This window comes from Mustela nigripes, chromosome 12, assembly GCF_022355385.1.
Source record: "Mustela nigripes isolate SB6536 chromosome 12, MUSNIG.SB6536, whole genome shotgun sequence".
Lineage (NCBI taxonomy): Eukaryota > Metazoa > Chordata > Mammalia > Carnivora > Mustelidae > Mustela > Mustela nigripes.
In genome coordinates this window covers 100,006,016-100,027,672 of record NC_081568.1, presented here as the reverse complement: position 1 = coordinate 100,027,672, position 21,657 = coordinate 100,006,016, and the positions used below count along the sequence as shown (strand labels likewise).

Below are 21,657 nucleotides of genomic sequence, written 5' to 3'. Positions count from 1 at the left end.
CAGAGAGAAATCACAAGTAGATGGAGAGGCAGGCAGAGAGAGAGAGGGAAGCAGGCTCTCTGCCGAGCAGAGAGCCCGATGCGGGACTCGATCCCAGGACTCTGAGATCATGACCTGAGCCGAAGGCAGCAGCCCAACCCACCGAGCCACCCAGGCGCCCCGAGAATTTTGAATCTTTAAGTCAATTTGGGAAATATCTATACACACACACACACACATACACACATCTTTTTTTTTTTTTTTTTTAAGATTTTAGGGGTGCTTGGGTGGCTTAGTGGGTTAAAGTCTCTGCCTTCAGCTCAGGTCATGATCCCAGGGTGCTGGGTTCCAGCCCTGCATGGGCTCTTTGCTCAGCAGGGAGCCTGCTTCCTCCTCTCTCCCTGCCTGCTTCCCTGCCTACTTGTAATCTCTGTCAAATAAATAAAATCTTAAAAAAAAAAATTTAAAGATTTTATTTATTTGACAGAGTGACAGCAGGAGAGGGAACACAAGCAGGAAGAGTGGGAGAGCAAGAAGCAGGCTTTCCATTGAACAGGGAGCCCAGGTGTAGGGCTCGATCCCAGGAATCATGACCTGAGCTGACGGCAGATGCTTAATAACTGAGTCACCCAGTGTCCCTAATTTGGGGAATATATTAATGTCTAATAGTGTTAAATCTTTTGATCCATGAATGTGGATATCTTTCCATTTATTTAGAAGTTCTTTTATTTCTTTTAACAATGTTTGTAGTTTTTCATATGCATATAAGTTTTATACTATCTTGTTAAGTTGTAAGAATTTTATTATTAATGCTGTGATAAATGGAATTGTTTTCCTTTTTTTTTTTTAATAGATTTTATTTATTTATTTGACAGAGACAGAGAGATTACAAGTCGACAGGCAGGCAGAGAGGTGGGGGAAGCAGGCCCCCTTCTCAGCAGAGAGCCTGATATGGGGCTGAATCCCAGTACCCTGAGATCATGACCTGAGCTGAAGGCAGAGGCTTAACCCACTGAACCACCCAGGTGTTCCTTGTTTTCCTTTTTTTTCTTTTTTTTAAGATTTTATTCATTTGACAGACACAGCAAGAGAGGGAACACAAGCAGGGGGAGTAGGAGAGGGAGAAGCAGGCTCCCCGCTGAGCAGGGAACCCGGTGCAGGGCTCGACCCAGGACTCCGGGATCACGACCTGAGCCAAAGGCAGACATTCAACAACTGAGCCACCCAGGCGCCCCCTTGTTTTCCTTTTTTAATGAAAGATTTCCTTTTAGGGAGAGAGAGCGTGCATGAATGGGGGAAAGGGTAGAAGGAAAGAGAGGATCTTTAGCAGACTCTGTGCTGACTGTAGAACCTGATGCAGCGGGGCTTGATCTCATGACCCTGAGACCATGACTTGAGCCCAAATCAAGAGTTATATGCTCAACTGAGCCATTCAGGTACCCCTGGAATTGTTTTCTTGAATTTCATTTTCAGATTGTTCATTGCTGGTGTATAGAAATACAATTGATTTTTGTATATTGATCTTGGCAACCTTGCTAAACTGCCTTTAAGTTTTAGTAATTTTTTAGTGGGTTCCTTAAGATTTTGTATATACAAAAGTATGTATCTATAAATGTAGCTTTGCTTCTTTCTTTTTAGTCTGGCTGCCTTTTATTTCCTTTTCTTGCCAAATTAAAACCTCTAATATAGTGTTGAATAGAAGCAGTGAGCATGAGCAGTTATTTTTGTTCCTGATCTTAGGAAGAACCATGCAGTCTTTTACCATTGAGTGTGATGTTAGCTGTGAGTTTTTCCTAAGTACCTTTATCGGGTTAGGACATTGAGTATTTTTTATCATGAAAGGTATTGGATTTTGTCAAATGTTTTTTTCTCTGTTGAGCTAATTGTGTGATTTTTGTTACATTCACATTTATGTGTGCTCTTCTATTCTTGATTTTGGAAAAGTCTCATGCATTATAGAAATTAAAGACTAGTGATTATCAACATTTGGATACATGGTAACAACCCTTGAGAGTAAGTGAGATTTCCCAGAGAGAGTATATAGAAGAAGGTGGTCAAAGAGGAAAATTAGAGGATTATAAATAAGTATTCAATATACCATGTGCAGTGCTTAATGTAATTAATTACAGTTAGTAAATTTAATTTAATGAGAACTTCCATCTAAGTTAGGTTGTGGTTTTGCTTTACTAGTTAATTGTGCTATTGTCTACAGCTATTGATGGGTCTGAAGCATGTCTGGTAACATGGGAAGTTTTTGTGCTCTTTATTTGGTTTTCTGTGTACTGATAGAACACTTAAAGTACAGTTGCCTCTTGAACAACCCATGTTTGAACTCCATGGGTCTACTATATGTGGTTTTTTTTTTCAATAAATACAGTGCAGTACTACAAATATTATCTCTTAAGACTTTTTTAAGATTTCATTTATTTATTAGAGAGAGAGAGCATGAGTGGAGAGAGGAGCAGAGGAGGAGGAACGAACAGGGACAAGCAGATTCTGCACTGAGTATGGAGGCTGACACAAGACTCAATTCCAGGATCCTGAGATCATGGCCTGAGCTGAAAGCAAGAGTCAGATGCTTAACCAAATGAGCTACTCAGGCGCCCCTCTTAGGACTTTCTTAATAACATTTTATTCTCTCTAGCCTGCTGTATTGGGAGACTATAGTATATGATAGATATAACATACAAAATATATGTTAATTGACTGTTATCAGTAAGGCTTCCAGTCAGCAGTAGGGTGTTAGTAGTTAAGTTTTGGGGGGTTAAGTTATATGGGGATTTTCAGCTGCTCAGGAGGTCAGTGCTCCTAACTCCCAAGTTGTTCAATGGTCAACTGTATAAGTTTTTAAATAAAGGAAGAGAATCAGCATCTTATTTTGCAGTGAATATATACATGACAAATAAATGTAGAAAAACTTGAAACTTTGTGAATACTGTAGTTTCATAAATTTATCATTTTAACAATATAAGATGCTGGAATTTACCTCCTCTCTGGTAGAAGAAATGTTTGTGTGGAAAAAAATCAAATTGTGGATTATTTCCATCATGTAATTATTATACTTTTGTAGGGAACCTGGAGCATGTACAATAGGAAACAGCCATAAATCCTCAGACTCTGAATTGAGAATTAGAACTAGATAGTGCTTTCACTTTTCATTTTTGCTTTGTCCTTTGAACTACTAGTGCTTATAAGGTAGTGTCTCTCTCTCCCTCTCTCTCTCTTTTTTTTTTTTTTTTAAAGATTTTATTTATTTATTTGACAGAAAGAGATGACAAGTAAGTAGAGAGGCAGGCAGAGGGAGAGGAAGGGAAGCAGGTTTCCTGCAGGGCAGAAAACCAAATGCGGGGCTCTATCCTAGGACCCTGAGATCATGACCTGAGCCAAAGGCAGAGGCTTTAAACCAATGAGCCACCCAGGTGCCCCTCTTTTTTGTTCTTTTTTTTTTTTTTTAAAGAGTTTTTACTTATTTGACAGATCACAAGTAGGCAGAGAGGCAGGCAGGAGAAGAAGGGAAGCAGGCTCCCTGCTGAGCAGAGAGCCCGATTCGGGGCTCGATCCCAGGACCCTGGGATCAGGACCTGAGCCGAAGGCAGAGGCTTTAACCCACAGAGCCACCCGGTGCCCCTAAAGTAATGTCTCTTGGTTTTGTAATCACTACTAGCAGTTACTATGAAAAAGCTCTGATTTCAAGGTATTAAAAATTAATTATGGTCATAGTAGTTGTTGGTGAGACTACCTGTTATACTCTTACAAGTAACTTGTTTATATATTTCAGCTTTATTCAGTAAAATTGACAATTAAAATGATACATAATTCAAGTGTATGGCTTGATAATTTGATATATGTATACATTGTGAAATATTCACCAAAATCAAGCTAATTAAAAGAGACTGCTGCACAGTTACCATTTTCTTTCTTTTTTTTTTTTTTTTGTAGAGATAACACTGAATATTTACTTTCTTAGTAAACTTCAAGTATATAACATTTTTTAAAAAAGATTTTATTTATTTATTTGACAGACAGAGATCACAAGTAGGCACAGAGGCAGCCAGACAGAGGAGAGGGGGAAGCAGGCTCCCTGCTGAGCAGAGAGCCCAGTGTGGGGCATGATCCCAGGACCCTGGGATCATGACCTGAGCTGACGGCAGAGGCTTTAACCCACTGAGCCACCCAGGCGCCCCTCAAGTATATAACATTGTTAACATTGTAGAATAGCCATTCTATAAGATGTTTTAAACCGTAGAAATATCCTAGCTGAATGTCAGCATTTAGGATCTAAGCAATGAGAATTACCTATTCTAAGCTTAAATTAGTTGAGAGTCTTGGAGACTATTGCAGAAAGTTACTGCAATTCTCCCAATTTAGTCATGGATAGTCCAAATTATTTGGTTCAGCTAAAAAAGATCTTGTTATATTGACCAAGTCATCAAATGGTATGATTGGTAAAAGTCCATTTGTGAGATGTTTGTTAGCTGAAATTTTATGTCTTCCTTGAACTGCATTATTAGAATTATCTGAAATCATATGAATAATTGAAGAACAATAAATAGGTTTTTTTAAATTTGAGGCACAAAAAGTAGAATATTGACTGATGAACTATGAACTATTTCTAAAGTTAGTAGTGAGTGGGATGCCCCATCGTGATGCCCACAACTTATATACTGTCTTATAATGTGTTAAAGGAGCTAGCACATCTAATTGGAGGGTCAGAACATAAATCAGCATTCTTAAAAAAAGACAAATCAACATAGCTGTGTAATAGAAGAGGCATATTTAGTGACTGTAAGTTATTTCTTCTAAGTATTCAAGATATTTTTAAAAAAATACATGTACAGCAAAAAGATTGTTAACTTAACCATTTCTAAGAAATGTTTCCATTTAGTCACTTTTCTAAAAATTTTTATTTATTTATTTGAGGTAGAGAAAAAGAGCAAGAGGGAGCAAGCATGAGGTAGGGATTGGGCAGAGGAAGAGAGAGAAAAGGACCCCCTTCTGAGCAGAGAGCAGGTTGTTGGGGCTGGATCCCAGGATCCTGTCATCATTACCTGAGCCAAAGGCAGATGCTTAACTGGCTGAGCTGCCCAAGTGCCTCTGTTTCCATTTAGTTCCATTCTGTAGTCCTTAAAAATCTGGAAGACTGACTTCTTTCTTTGCCATTATGGAGTAGATAAAAATGAGACTACTCACTAGAGAAAAATGGATAGATGGTTATTTAGGTACTGAAGTTGTGATGAGGTACTTCACGCATTTTACACTATATACAGTCATCACATACACTAAAAACAGTCATCCCATACACTTTTTTAGTTTTAAAATGTAATAGGTGATGAGTTTTGAAGTTGTGCAAGTCTGTAGATAGCAATGCATATTCTAGTATATACTTAAAAATGGTAATAGTGACTTCTATTAGATGATCCTGTGACAAAATACATAGATAGTTCTATCATCATCACATGTATACATTGTGAAGTTATGTGTAACAGCAGCTTGGAAGCATTTTATATTATGAAATTGATACATTTCTTTAACACTCTTAAGGTAAGAAAAACTTAACTAGATTGTTAATGTATGTTCTTTAAACATATATACATGTATGGCCTTTTAATGTGAAAAATTACTGGGTTTCTTTTTTCATGACTGCAGGAAGCATATGTGCCTCATTTCTTACTCAAAGCTACCAACTGCCAGTCCTTGATACAATGTTTGTAAGAAAGAAATACAGAGGCAAAGATTTTGGGCTTCATATGCTGGAGGACTTTGTTGATTCCTTTACAGAGGATGCTCTTGGCTTGCGGTATCCACTCTCCTCTCTCATGTACACAGGTAAATTAAGTTTAAAAATGTTAAACTTGTTTCATTGTTCCTTTTAAGTTGTTTCTGAGGAATACTGTAAATGTGCATATATCACTATTAACTAAATTTGGATTCTTTGGGTCCCTAGGGCTTCATTTTGCAGATGTGTCCCTAGTCTCATGTATATGGCAGTTTTTTGAGGTGTGATGGCTTTTTTAAAAAGTTGACATATAATTCATACACCATCAAATTCACCCTCTTAAAGTGTACAGTTCAGTGATTTTTATTATATTCATAGCCGTGTACCCATAACCAGTATCTAATTCCAGAACATGCTCATTACCCCAAAAAGAATCCCTGCACCAACTAGGAGTCACTCTTCATTCCCCTACTCCTTCATCCCCTAGCAACCACCAGTCTATTTTCTTCTGTATGGATTTACCTGTCCTCGATATTTCATATAAATATAATCATGTGATATGATTATATTATAAGCCCTTTGTATCTAGCTTCTTTTATTTTGCATAAATTTTGTTAAAGTTCATCTGCGTTGTAGCATGAATCAGTGCTTCATTCCTATTTATTTTTTTTAAAAAAGATTTTATTTATTTATTTGACAGACAGAGCTCACAAGTAGGCAGAGAGGCAGGCAGAGAGAGAGGAGGAAGCAGGCTCCCTGCGGAGCAGAGAGCCTGATGTGGGGCTCAATCCCGGAACCCTGGGATCATGACCTCTGCCTAAGCAGAGGCTTAACCCACTGAACCACTCAGGCGCCCTGCTTCATTCCTTTTTATGGATGAATAATATTCTCTTTTATGGATATGCCGCATTTTGTTTATCCATCATCAGTTGATGGACTTTTGGGGTTGTTTCCACTTTCTAGCTGTTAACGAATAATGCTGCTGTAAACATTTGTATAGTTTTTGTATGGCTATTTCTCTGCAGTTAGTTGTGGATGGAATTGCTGGGTCATATGGTGACTCTATATTTAACATTATGAAAAACTCCAAACTATTTTCTAAAGCACATTTACCATTTTACATTCCCATAAGTAGTGGATGAAAGTTACCATTTATATTGTCACCAACACTTGTTACTCTCTTTCTGTTTTTAAAATTTTTATTTTATTTTCATTTTATTTATTTTTATTGATATATAATGTATTATTTCTTTCAGGGGTACAGTTACTATCTTTTTGATTATAGCCATTCTTGTGGGTGTAAAGTGGCATCTTATTATATAGGTTTGATTTGCATTTCATGTTGAGCATCTTTTCATATGGTAGTTGGCCATTTCTGTATTTTGGGGGAAATGTATATTTACGTCCTTTGACCATTTCTTTTTTGGGTTCTCTGTTGTGGTAGCTTTTAAAATGAAATAAAAGGGGTGCCTGGGTGGCTCAGTGGGTTAAAGCCTCTGCCTTTAGCTCAGGTCATGATCCCAGGGTCCTGGGATCGAGCTCTACATCGGGCTCTCTGCTCAGCAGGGAGCCTGTTTCCCTTCCTCTCTCTCTGCCTGCCTCTCTGCCTACTTGTCATCTCTGTCAAATGAATAAATAAAATCTTTTTAAAAAATTAAATAATTTCAGGCGTATAAAAAGATGTAAAGAATAAGACAACAAAAACTCATGTACCATTCAGCATGTGCCATCCATGAGAAATGGATCATTGCTAGTCCATTTGTACACCTACCCAATTAACTCACTTCCTTCCCTGAAATAGGCACCACCTCATTTTGGCATTATTTACCCCATATATTTCTTCGACTTTTTGTTTTCGAGAGAGGGTGAGAGAGAGAGAAAAAGGAGAGAAAGAAAGTGTATACACAAGCACGTGCATGAGGGATTGGGGCTGAGAGGAGAGAGAGAACCTTAAGCAGACTCCATGCCCAGTGCAGATGCTGATGCGGGGCTGATCTCACTACCCTGAGATCATGACCTGAGCCAAAACCAAGAGTTGGTCACTTAACCTACTGAGCCACCCAGGTGTCCCTCTTAGACTTACAAAGCTTATTTATGTATCCTCCATCAGTATGTCCTATTGTTTAACATATTTAAAAACTGGGGCTTTGGGTGGCTCAGTTGGTTAAGTGTCTGCCTTTGGCTCAGTCATAATCCCAGCATCCTGGGATGGAGCCCTGTGTCAGGCTTCCTGCTCTGTGGAGCCTGCTTTTCCCTCTCCTTCTGCAACCCCTCCCTGCTTGTGTGCTCTCTCTCTCAAATAAATAAATAAAATATTACAAAGAATTTTATATAAATGATACATAATGTATGAATTCTCCTGCAGTTCGATTTTTATATTTATGAATTCATTCTTGTGGATTCACATAGCTCTATTTATTCATTTTCAGTGCTGTTTAGTATTCCATTGTATGAATATACACTGTGGTGATATTTAAAAACTATTGGTGGTGGGGCGCCTGGGTGGCTTAGTGGGTTAAAGCCTCTGCCTTCAGCTCAGGTCATGATCCCAGGGTCCTGGGATCATCGAGTCCCACATCGGGCTCTCTGCTCAGCAGGGAGCCTGCTCCCCCCCAACCCCCCGCTGCCTGCCTCTCTGCCTACTTGTGATCTTTGCTTGTCAAATAAATAAATAAAATATTTTAAAAAAACTATTGGTGGATTTATATTTGTACTTATAAATGTAACTCCCAAACCACTGCTTTTCTCTTAATGAAGTGAGATTTAGTCCTAGAAGGTAATTTACTTGGAAGCTTTATTAAAACATAATTTACCATTGATTTTCATCTAACTAGAGATCTTTATTTCCACTGAAAATATGGTTTTGTTCTTAGTTTGCTCCCCCTTTTTAATATCAGAAATCCAGCAAACAAGAACCAAGTGTTGCATGCCCATCTTGAATCATAGTTTCTGTGTAGACCCATACATGAGAATGGAATGAATCCTTTATACAACTGGATAATCTGAAAATAGATTTCCCCTTAAAATCTGATTATAGTTTTACTGAATTTGGGAAGGAATGTAACACACCCACTGTAGGCAGATCTCAATACTTACTGTTTTCTGGGGTGCCTGGATGGCTCAGTCGGTTGGTCAGCTGCCTTTGGTTTGATCAGGATCCCAGGGTGCTGGGATTGAGCCCCATGTCAGGCTCCCTGCTCAGTGGGGAGTCTATTTCTCCCTCTGCTTGTGTGGGCTCTCTCTCCCAAATAAATAAATAAAATCTTAAAAAAAAAATACTCTTTTCTAATTCTTTTTTTTTAAAAAGATTTTATTTATTTGACAGAAAGAGATCACAAGTAGGCAGAGGCAGGCAGAGAGAGAGGAGAGGGGGAAGCAGGCTCCCTGCCTAACAGAGAGCCCGATGTGGGGCTCAATACCAGGACCCTGAGATCATGACCCGAGCCAAAGGCAGAGGCTTAACCCACTGAGCCACGCAGGCACCCCTTCTTTTCTAATTCTAATGACAAATTGAATACCAAGTGAATTACAGGTGTATATCTATTTTTACATAGTCTAAGTGGGTTTTAGCTCAATTTATCCTTCTGTTTAGGCAGGAGGTTGCCTGATAATGTTCTATTGATTTCATTTGTATAATGTTTATGAATGTAGTGTGAAAATAAAGGAATATACTGAAAATAGAAAATTTTAGACTATCTGGCATCTCTATTTTCTGTTTCGTGCTCCTCTTTCTGTCTTGTACAATACTTATTATATTTGAAGAACTTGGATTTCCATTTGATTTTCTCTTACAACTTAATTAGTAGTTCCTTATGGCTGCTAGATGCTTAGTATTCTTTGATGACCTTTGCTTGTTTCCATGAATATTTTTAATGATCCAGGAAAGATTATAGTGTTGTATGTTGTAAGCTTTCGAAAGAGAATTTGTTTATTCCACAAATAGGTAGTGCATGCTAAGTATGGATGGGGTTGGCCTCAGGGTTGAGTAGATGATTAGGTACCTATGAAAAGTTGATTTACACAGTACTATCGCATACCCATACCTAAACACATGGGATGAATAAGGTCTCATGAATCTTACCCATTTGGCATTTATCCTGGTGTCCCATATGAGGTGCGGTTCCAGTTTTATTTTACCTGACAGGTATAAGATTGCTCTAGTATTATTTGTTGAATAATTTATCTTCTGCACTGATTTGCATTAATATCTATATCAGTTCAGCAGACAGTGGTCACTGATGTGCTAACTCTTTTTGTAAAAAAATAAGTTTTATTGGAACACAGCTTGTGTTCATTCATTTACATGTTGTCTATGGCTTCTTTTGTGCTAAAATGTTATAGTTGATTAGCTATGACAGTGCCTATATGGTCTGTAAATCTAAAGTACTTATTGTCTGCCCCTTTAAGGAAAAGTATCCTAACTCTTAATCTAGATCATATGTTAAATTTGTATATGTATATGTTTGTGTGTGTATATATATATATATATATATATATTTTTTTTTTTTTTTTTTTAAGATTTTATTAATTCGAGAGGGAGAGAAAGTGAGCATGCAAGCTCAGGAGCAACTTGGGGGCGCTGGTGATGGGGGGGGCGGGGAGGGAGAAGCAGACTCCCTACTGAGCATGGAGCCCAATGCAGGGCTTGTCTCAGGACCCCGGGATCATGACCTGAGTCGAAGGCAGATGTTTAATCAACTGAGCCATCCAGACACCCCTGTTTCTGTATATTTCTTATCTCCTTATTTTTTCTATTAATCTTTTAAGTTCCAGTACTTTGCTCTTCTATTTATTTTAGCATTTGGTTATTTAAAAGGACTAGTCTTCTCCCCCATTTCATATTTTTGACCTTACTTGTTTTCCTGTATAGACTTCAGAACCCACTTACTAGATTAAAAAAAAATTTTTGTTGGAATTTTATTGGGATTACTTTTAAACTTACATATTAGCCCCTAGTAAAATGTAAGACCCACCAAAAAACTATTAGAACAAGTAGGAGTGCTTCAGTCAGTGAAGTATGTGACTCTTGATATCAGCGTTGAAAGTTTGGGCCCCATATTGGGTCTAGAGACAATTTAAAAATAAAATCTCAAAAAAAAAAAAATCTTTTAGAACTGATAAATGGATTCAGGGATGCCTGGGTGGCTCAGTTGGTTAAGTGTGTGCCTTTGGCCCAGGTCATGATCTCAGGGTCCTGGGATGGAGTCCCACATTGAGCTCCTTACTTTCGAGGAGTCTTGTCTTCTGCGCTTCCTCCTGCTTGTTCTCTCTTTCTCTCTCTCTCACTCTGTGTCTCTCTCTCAAATTAAAATAGATTAAAAAAAAAAGAACTGATATGGTTTCAGTAAAGTTGTAGGATGCAGAATCAATATTCAGATATCCATTTCATGTCTGTACACTAACAATGAGGCAGCACAAAGAGCAGTTAAAAAAACCAATTCCATATACAGTCACACCACAAATAATAAAATACCTAGGAATAAACCTGACCAAAGAGGTGAAAAAGATCCATCCTCTGAAAACTGTAAGACACTGATGAAAGAAATTGAAGATGACACAGAGAAATGGAAAAGACATTTGATGCTCATGGACTGGAAGAACAAATATGTTAAAAATGTCCATACTACCTAAAGTAATCTATAGATTTAAATGCAATTCCTATCAAAATATCAACAGCATTTTTCACAGGACTAAAACAATCTGAAAAAGCCATTTATTGAGCACATTCATTCCGTGCAAAGAACTAGACAGAATGCTGTCACAAAAGAAGAGATATTCATGGAATCTATGCACAAGAAACTCGCAATCTAAACTGGTATTAAAATGAAAACCTAAAGAAATAGATTGTAAAGTAGAACATACTTTAAGGAGCTTAAGAGCACTACAGGTAAAGCACCACAGGATTTAAAGGAGGACAGCTGTACTTCTGTTGGTAGAGATCACGAAAGGCTTTCAGTCTTGGCCCTAAGAAAGAAGCAGATTGTCGAAAACTCAAGAAAATTAATCCTAGACAAAATGAATACATAAGTAAATAAGTATCTTTCTTGTATATGACCACTAGTTAGAAGAAATAATGTTTAAGAGAACACAGTATTAATTATGGTAACAAAAGATAAAGTTCTTAAATGTATATATTTTTCCTATGTTAATTCTAAGAACTCTATGGAGAATATGTAAATGCTAACTGATTTCAACAGATTCATACAGCTGTACATATTAAACAGTTATAATATTGTTGGACAGAAAAAAGATAATGTCAATTTTCTGTAAGCTAATTTGTGAGAGGTTTTTTTTTTTACATTTTTAAAAACTTTCTAGTATAGCTATTTTAGGTGTACAATCTAGTGATTCAGCAGTTGCATATATTAGTGATCATGAACATAAGTATACTCTTTTTTTAAATCATTTTTATTTTTAAAGATTTTATTTTTATGTGATCTCCATGTACAGTGTGGGGTTTGAACTGAAACCCTGAGACGAACAGTCACATGCTCTACTGACTGAGCTAGCCAGGTGTTCCAAGATAACTGTGCTCTTGTTTTTTTTAAGATTTTATTTATTTATTTGACAGAGAGAAATCACAAGTAGATGGAGAGGCAGGCAGAGAGAGAGAGAGGGAAGTGTTTCCCTTCTGAGCAGAGAGCCCGATGTGGGACTCGATCCCAGGACCCTGAGATCATGACCTGAGCCGAAGGCAGCGGCTTAACCCACTGAGCCACCCAGGTGCCCCGATAACTGTGCTCTTAATCTCCTTCACCTATTTTGCCCATTCCCCCCACCCACCCACTTCCCCTCTGGTAACCATCTGTCTGATCTTTATACTTAAGGGTCTATTTTCGTTTTTTTTTCCCCTTTGTTTCCTTAAATTCCATATATGTGTGAGAGCATATGGCATTTGTCTTCTCTAACTTACTTTGCTTAGCATTATACCTTCTAGATCCATCCATGTTGTTGGCAAATGGCAAAGTTTCATTCTTTTTGATGGCTGCATAATATGACATGGTATATACATGTCACATCTTTATCCATTCGTCTGTCCTGTGGACACTTGGGCTTCTTCCATATCTTGACTATTATATGTAAATAGTGCTGCAGTAAACATAGGGGTACTTATATTCTTTTATTTATGTTTAAATATTTTATTTATCTGTGAAAAGAAGGAGAACGCGTACAAGCTGGGGGAGTGGCAGGCCCAGAGAGAAGCAGGCTCCGAGCCTGATGTGGAACTTGATCCCAGGACCCTGGGATCATGACCTGAGCCAAAGGCAGATGCTTAACTGACTGAGCCACCCAGGCCTCCCATCCCACCTATATCCTTTTAAATTTAATGTTTTCATATTCTTTGGGTAAATACCCATTAGTGCATTTACTAGGTTGTAGGGTAGTTCTATATTTATTTTATTTTTATAAAGACTTTTTTTTATTTGTCAGAGCGCATGCATGCTCAAGCGGGGGGAACAGCAGGCAGAGGAGGAAGCACTGAATAGGGAGCCTGATGTGAGGCTTGATTCCAGGACCCTGGGATCATGACCTGCACCAAAGGCAGAAGCTTAATGGCTGAGCCACCCAGGTGTCCCAATTTTTAAAGATTTTATTTTTAAGTTATCTCCACACCCAGTGTGGGGCTCAAACACACAACCCCAATATCAGGAGTTGCATGCTCTACCGATTAAGCCAGCCGGGTACCCCTAGTTTGCTTTTTTATTTTAAAAATTTTCAAGTTTTGGGCGGGCTGTAATATATATAACATATTTATCATTTGAACTATTTGTAGTTGTGGAATTCAGTTGCATTCGTCACATTCATTCTCTATGAATTTGCCTCTTCTAGGTACCTCCTAGAAGTGGAATCAGACAATATATGTTGTTCTATGTGTGCTTTATTTCACTTGGCATAGTATTTAAGGACCATCCATGTTATAGCATATATCAAAAAAAATTTTTTTTTTGAAGATCTATTTATTTGAGAGAGAGTGTGTGTGCATGCATAGAAAGGCCGGGGAGAGCAGAGGAAGAAAGAAACCCAAGCAGATTAATGCGCTGAGCATGGAGTCCTATGCGGGACTTGATTTCATGCCACCTGTGCCAGAACCAAGAGACACTCAACTGACTGAGCCACCCAGGCACCCCACATCCAACTCTTGATTTTGGCTCTGGTCACAGTCTAAGGATCATGGGATTGAGCCATGTGTCTGGAGCCTTGCTCAGTGGGGAGTCTGCTTGAGAATTCTCTTTCCCTCTCTGTTTGCCTCTCCCTCTGCTCACGCACATTCTCTTCTCAAATCTTCAAAAAAAATTCCATTCCTTTTTATGGCTGAGTATTTTTTTTTATTGTGTATATATGTCACATTTCATTCATAAATCTAATCATCTTCTGATGGATGGACAATTGGGTTCTTTCTACCTTTTTGCTATTGTGAAAAATGTTGCCGTGGACATTGGTACGTAGATGTCTGTTTGAGTCCCTGCTTTCTGGCTGAGAGTGGAATTGCTTGAGTTATACAGTAATTCTGTGTTGAGCTTTTTGAGGAATTGCCATATTTTAATGTGTTTAAACACATTTAACATGTTTACTTGTTAATGTGTTTTTACACATTAATTTGTTTAATGTGTTTTCAAACTTTATATAAATGACATCATTTGTATATATACTAATTTGTTTTTTACTGATCTTTTAGATTTATCATTGTTAATATGTAGCTGTAATTTGTTGTAGTTTCTGTATAGTATTTTATTGTATACATTTTGTAATTTAATCAGGTATCCCTTAATGGTGGGCTCTTAGGTTGAACTCCCCACCTCTACTTAAAAACAGCTCTGTAGTGAATATTACAGAAATCTTCTTGTGCATATGTGTAAGTCATTAGGGTATATACCCAGTAGTAGAATGGAAGCATACAATATGTTTTTACAACTCTACTAACTGTTGCAAAATTATTCTCACACAGAGAATGTGGGAGTTTCTGTTTTCCTTATTCTTTGAATGCTTAGGTTATCTGATGGGTGTGAAAATGGTATCTAGGGGCGCCTGGGTGGCTCAGTGGGTTAAGCCGCTGCCTTCGGCTCAGGTCATGATCTCAGAGTCCTGGGATCGAGTCCCGCATCGGGCTCTCTGCTCAGCGGAGAGCCTGCTTCCCTCTCTCTCTCTGCCTGCCTCTCCATCTACTTGTGATTTCTCTCTGTCAAATAAATAAATAAAATCTTTAAAAAAAAAAAAAAAAAAGAAAAGAAAATGGTATCTAGTTGTTTCATCTTGCATTTCCCTGGCACCTAGTGAGGTTTGCCGTCTTTGCCTTTGTTAAGTGACCTGTCAGTTTTGTTATGTGTAAATATCCTTTTCATAACATCTACCAGTTCTTTTTGGGGTCATTTTATCTCTCTAATTAAAATTTAGGATTTTTTTTTATATGCTGAGAGTACTAATTCTTTGTCTTATTCTGAAAATCTCCTAATTTGTGTTTTTATGATATCTTTTTAATGTAATACTGTGCAGTCCAGTTTGGCAGTCACTAATATAAATTAGATTTAATTTCAGTTTAATTAAAATTAAATTATGCATTCATTTCTCCATTAGCCACATGTGGCTAGTGGCTACTCTACTGGACATTGCTGATATAGGACATTTCTATCATTAGAAATTTCTGTTGCAGGGAGACTTGGGTGGCTCAGTGGGTTAAGGCCTCTGCCTTCGGCTCAGGTCATAATCTCAGGGTCCTGGGATCGAGCCCGGCATCCAGCTCTCCACTCAGCAGGGAGCCTGCTTCCTCCTCTCTCTCTGCCTGCCTCTCTGTCTACTTGTGATCTCTGTCTGTCAAATAAATAAATAAAATCTTAAAAAAAAAAAAGAAATTTCTGTTGCCTAGTTCCTCATAGAAAGTTTTAAACTGTAATGGGTTTATCATAATATTTCATTACGGATTGTGGTTTTCATATCTTTTATGAGAAATCTTTCAGCACCATTATGTTTAGGAGGTATTCTCTTAGTTTTCTTTTAAATAATTTGCTTCTCTTAGTAAGTATTAGACTCCATCTAAAATTTAATTTTATGATGTGAGGTCAGGATCTGCCTTTTCTATATAGATTCTTGTTCTAGCATTATTTTTTTTAAAGAATTTATTTATTTGACAGAGATTACAAGTAGGCAGAGAGGCAGGCAGAGAGAGAGGGCGGGGGAAGCAGTGTCCTTGCTGAGTGGAGAGCCTGATGCAAGGCTCGATCCCAGGACCCTGAGATCATGACCCGAGTCGAAGGCAGAGGCTCTAACCCACTGAGCCACCCTGCATTATTATTTTGATAGTCTGCTCTGCCAGGAGATGTAATGCTACCTCTGTCATTTGCCAGGTTCTTGGTGTGTCCTTTCCTCATGGGCTTTTTCCCCCTGGTATTTCAGTTTTTCTTTTTCCTTTTCTTCATCTTTTTTTCCCATATCCTTTTTCTTAACCCTTTCTTCTTTCATTTTGAATTTGGGGTCAAGTTTTGACAAGTTCTCTTAAAAAACAAACTTGTTGGGAATTTGTTTATATTTGCATGGAATTTACCAAATGATTGGTGAGAATTGGTGTTTTTATACTATTGAGTCTAATAATCATTGTAATTTTATGCCCCTCAGTAATATTGAGTAATTTCCTCCTTAATGGTGCAACACATCTTCTAATAGGATTTTTATTGTCTGTTCAGGTTAAAATTTGCATAAATGAGACTGATGTGTAATTGAGTTGCATTTGTGTTATGCTAGCCCCATTAAGTGAGTTGGGCAGCTTACTTTGTGTCTTCTTTCTGTTTTCTAAAATAACTGATAATTTGGGGTTTCTAGAAAATTCTAAATGTATTTTTCAGCTTGCAAGCAGTACTTTGAAAAGTATCCAGGAGATCATGAACTCCTTTGGGAGGTTGAAGGTGTTGGACACTGGTACCAGCGGATACCAGTCACCAGAGCATTACAGAGAGAAACACTTAAAATTACAGGTAAGAATTACAGGTTTCAAATTGAAACACATGTCAGGGTTAAAGAGCAGAGCCTTTTAATGTTTGTGGCTCTTAGTCTGGAGTTATGGTATATTGTAATGTGACCTCTCTAGTAACAGATCCTCTTTTCTAAACTTTGAATTTTTGTTATGTATTAACATTTGAGTCACTAATAATAAGAGGATTTAGAATTATAATAGCCCAGCAGAGTCTGACATTCTAGGAATTGGTGGGTAAGAAGGAAACACAGATACTAAAGCAGCATAGACTAGGCATCAAGGAATCAGAGAGTAGTCCCTGGTCTTTCCTCAAAGTCACGAAATATAGATAACTAATAATTTTGTAATTGCAAGTTTTCATTATAAGATATTGGTGAAGGAGATATTCCACACTTAGGTTTTCAACACCCTTCTGTTCAGGCTGCTATTCAGGGCTTTTGTGAAAAATCAGTACAAACCATGTTGTAGTTAAAACCAAATACTGATTGGGTTACAATTTTTAAAATTCTTCTATACACAGCAGTTTCTCAAAATGAAGCTAAAAGACCTATGTCTGGAGAATATGGTCTTGCATCTGTTCCAGAATATGAAGCAGGAACTGAAGACAATCAGTCTAGTGAGATGCAGCTAACTGTAGGTACACTGTGTATTTATTGTAGGAAATAATTTTTGTTTCTTTAAACTAGATTCAGCTAATATTTAATTTTGTAAATGTTAGTGTTCATCAAGTTATGTAATTTTAATTTTTTACTGTGTTAGTTTTCTTGGAATCTCCTGTTAATGGCTTACTAAGGACTTAATTTTCCTTGAAAAATAATTTGGAATCACACAAAATAATATAGAAGAAATAGAAGAAAATAAAAATCTCTAATCCCACTACCCCAGATACAGCAACTGTTAACAGTTTTCTATTTGTATTTAATATATATTATAGAACATTGTATATTTTTGTTTTCTGTAATGCTGCTTCTGTTTTTCCTCCACTAACATAATATTATAAGCATTTCCATGGCATTATGGTTTCAAAACACGATTATTAAATAGCAGCATACTATTCTGTGTAAATACCATTGTTTAGTTCTTTAACATATTACTTAAGTTTTTTTGCGTAAGTGGCTCAGCAGTGAACACATTCATATATACATCTTTTTGCCTATGTAATTCTTTCCTTGCACTCATAAATTTCTAGAAGTGAAATTAGTAGTAGGTCAAAAGTTATGAAGTTACTGTGGAAAGTTTGAGTCTCTGTATGCTAGGTCTTTGTAGAATGTAATGCATTTTGAAAGTACTAGGTAAATCTTCCAGGGACAAGTGCTTTGGGGAATTATTTGTGCCTCTTATTTCTTCCTTGATCCGTGTGAGTGTTGACTAAACTTTTTGGAAACGTTTTTAAGGATAATGTAAATCAGGAGGCGCCTGGGTGGCTCAGTGGTTAAGCCGCTGCCTTCGGCTCAGGTCATGATCTCAGGGTCCTGGGATCGAGCCCCGCATCAGGCTCTCTGCTCAGCAGGGAGCCTGCTTCCTCCTCTCTCTCTGCCTGCCTCTTTGCCTACTTGTGATCTCTGTCTGTCAAATAAATAAATAAAATCTTAAAAAAAAAAAAAGGATAATGTAAATCATACAATCACATGTAAGGAGTTAGATTTTTTGTTTTTATCTACATTTGGAAATTCAAGCTAAATGATAACCCCAGGTTTGATTATATTGAGGTTCAAATTCCTCAGATACTCTTAAACTTAATTAGTATTGGTCAGACATCATAAAATCAGGGAAGGTAGAAAAAAATCTTTCCCCAAAATATGGTGAGAACAGTGATTTGCCAAATAATTTTAAATGGGATGTGTAAATGAGAATATATATTAAACCATATAATTTTAAATGGGTTGTGTACATGAGAATATATATTAAACCATGTCACAAGGGTGGCAGCATAAATTCAGTTTTCTTTCATTTTAGAAATTCATATTCTTCAAATTACTTTAAGATTTTAATTAGTTCAAGGGAAATATTTCTCACATTAAAATATTTTATCTCTCAAAAAAATATTTTCTCTCTTTTATTGCTAACCAAATGGGGAAGTGGTCTTGTTTATTTTAACCACATTGCTTTTAGCTTTGCTGAGGTATAATTGACAAAGATTGTACATATTTAAGGTGTACAACTCGATGTTTTGAGATACACTGTGAAACAGTCACTATATGATTTATTCTTCAGGCGGTGATGGTATTTCTACTTGCTTTTTCCTATTTTGTGACATAAAACATTACATGTACTTATACTCTTTGTACCATTTTAAAATGATTTTTATATGTGTGTTAACCTTATCTAGTTCAACTGTAGGCTTCTTGAAGACAGGATTTTTGTCTTATCTGTCCCAGTTTATCCTTGTTTGTGTCCTGTCAGTAGATCTTCTTAAAGTCTCAGTGCCTGCTGTGTCATAGGGTTTCAGTAAGTGTGTGATGAACGAATGAATAGTAGTTTATATAATGAAGTAGATACTTTGGCAAGTGCTAGATATACAAAGATGTGGTTCTTACAAGCATGGGAGAAGTAGATGGTCCATTATTGGAACCAGATTACATAAACAAACTACAGGATTATAATTGCCTTAATAGGGCAAATAGCAAATGATGAAGGTACATAGCACAGTGAGTAACTCTGCGCAAGGAGTGGAGTAGGTGAAGTAGCAATCAATCTGGCTTTCAAGGGACAGGTGTGAGTTTTGTGACAAAGGCTAAGGTTTTCCAAAGGCTAGTGTGTTTAAAGAAAAACCAAAAACCAAACAAGTGTAAATTGGTTTTCAGAGTTGAGAGAGGTTGAGAGTTTATATTCTAGGCAGTAATAAACCATTAAATGTTTTTTGTTTTTGTTTTTTTAAAGCAAAAGAGTAGCGCAGTTTGTGATTTGGAAGCATCTTTGCCATGGGGTTGGAAGGGATTACAGAGCATGCGATTAGAGTGAGGGATACCAGGGATGAGGCTCTTGGAATAATCACATTAAAGATGATAAAGGCCTAAACTAGAGAATCGGTAATACAAAGGAGGGGGCAGTTGTGAGAGAGTCTTCAGAGTCAGAATTGAAGGCTTTGCAGTTCACTTAAGGACGGTTAAGAAGAAGTCATTACTGACTCACAGGTTTTTGGCCAGAATGGCTGACTGAACTGTTACTGCCATTAACCAAGATAGGGAATAATATTGGGAAAATAGTTTAATTTGGAACAGGTTGGTTGGTTGTGAAATTGGATGGAGCATCCATATTTCTTTGGAAATCAGGTAAGAAGTTAGGGAGATTAATTACATACCTGGATTCATCAGCAAATAGATGTTGAAGTAAAGGTAGTAGATAAAATTACACAGGGAAAGCATGTAGACAGAGAAGAGGAGGTAGCTGAGGACAGGACACTAGGAAACTTCAGTGAGTTGCACTGTAACGTATTAGATGGCTTGGTATGGGCTCAACATCAGGATAAACTGAGGCTGTAACATTATCTTTTAATTTCTTCAGGTGAATGGTGAATAGTGAATGCAAAAATGTTTGAAAAATGTTTCATAAGATTTTCTTTGGCACTGACTAAAATAGATTCATAGGGAGAAAAAAATGAACTAAAATGTTTGGTTTTAATCTGTATTTCTATTTTAGATTGACTCTCTAAAAGATGCCTTTGCAAGTACTTCTGAAGGTGAGAAATTGAGCTAATCTACCAGTATTTGAGATGATTAGAATTTAGGGGTGGGAGATGTCCCATAGAGTAAGTGAAGACTTATTCCACTAAGATCTAGAGCTGAGTTCTAATGCCACCACTACCACTGGTCTTGCTATGTGAACAAAGCTACCTTACCTCTTTTTTCCTAATTTTCTTACCTGTAAAATAGAGTTATATCTGCCTTGTTTATGTTCCAGGATTTTTGGGAGACAATATAAGTAAAAATGCAAAAATACATTGCAGAGCTCAGGGCAATATGGAAATGTGAGGAATAGAATAATGCGAAGTTATTTCATAAGTTAGAAAAAAAAACTGCCATTGTATCTTGGCCTGATACAAGTGAGAGAAAGAAATGTGTAATTGTGGGAATATATGTAAGCTGTCCTAGTTCTTACATTTCTGTGTATTGTAACATAATCCTTTCAGGACATACTGAATTAATTGTAGTTTTGTTATTTTTTTCTCAGGTCATGATAAAACACCGGTTTCCACTCGTTCTCGAGGTAGTCATCTGAAGCGACCAAAGATTGGGAAGCGGTTTCAGGATACTGAATTTAGTAGTTCTCAAGGAGAAGATGAAAAGACACCCCAGACTTCACCTACAGCTTCAATAAACAAGTAAAGTATTGGTTATTTTACTGTCATTATTTCATTATTCTTATTTTCATAATTTTTTAAAGGTTTTTATTTGAGAGAGAGAGCACAAGGAGAGGGAGAGGCAGAGGTAGAGGGAGAGGGAGAACCAGGCTCCCCACTGAGCAGGAACACCCCCAACCTCATGCAGTGCTCCATCTTAGGACCCTGGGATCATGACCTGAGCCAAAGTTAGATGCTTAACCAACCGAGCCACCCCTGTGCCCCTTATTTTCATATTATTAGTATTTAGTATTTGAGGTAGAAGTTATTATTGTATTATTTGTGTAGCACATAACCTTGGTGTAAGAGTTTGTATTTGAATTCTTGTACAGGATTGCTGATTGTACTCACTTTGATGTATTACAGGGAGAAGTTGCTAGTGAGAGAGTAAAATAAATCCACAATTTAATCTCTCATGTCTGAAAATCCAAGAGAATATTCTAGTAATTATATTATCCCAACTTTTATAGTAGCTATAGATTTTAGTATTGTTGAGGATTAGTCAATTTTTTAAAAAACCCTAAGTTCTATTTTATAATGGATTCATTTTACTGGGTTACTGGATATAACACAAATTAGTGATAACCGTAAGCCTGTTTGGTCCCCTTCTCTAGGAACTTAATAGCCAGCTGAGACAAGAGAAAACTCAGATCAGAACTT

General features: G+C 37.2%; 1 protein-coding gene across 4 annotated transcripts in view; it reads left to right on the top strand.

Annotated features, from left to right (window-relative positions):
• FAM169A (family with sequence similarity 169 member A) overlaps positions 1 to 21,657 on the top strand; it is a 108,963-nt gene that overhangs the window by 76,110 nt on the left and 11,196 nt on the right. For 3 of the 4 annotated variants that reach the window (XM_059418073.1, XM_059418069.1, XM_059418072.1), the window contains exons 6-10: positions 5,626 to 5,805; positions 16,531 to 16,659; positions 17,179 to 17,291; positions 20,298 to 20,337; positions 20,829 to 20,979. In XM_059418073.1, the coding sequence (XP_059274056.1) occupies positions 5,626 to 5,805; positions 16,531 to 16,659; positions 17,179 to 17,291; positions 20,298 to 20,337; positions 20,829 to 20,979 (613 nt within the window). The remainder of the gene's footprint in view (positions 1 to 5,625; positions 5,806 to 16,530; positions 16,660 to 17,178; positions 17,292 to 20,297; positions 20,338 to 20,828; positions 20,980 to 21,657) is intronic. The other variant, XM_059418071.1, reaches the window with a different exon arrangement.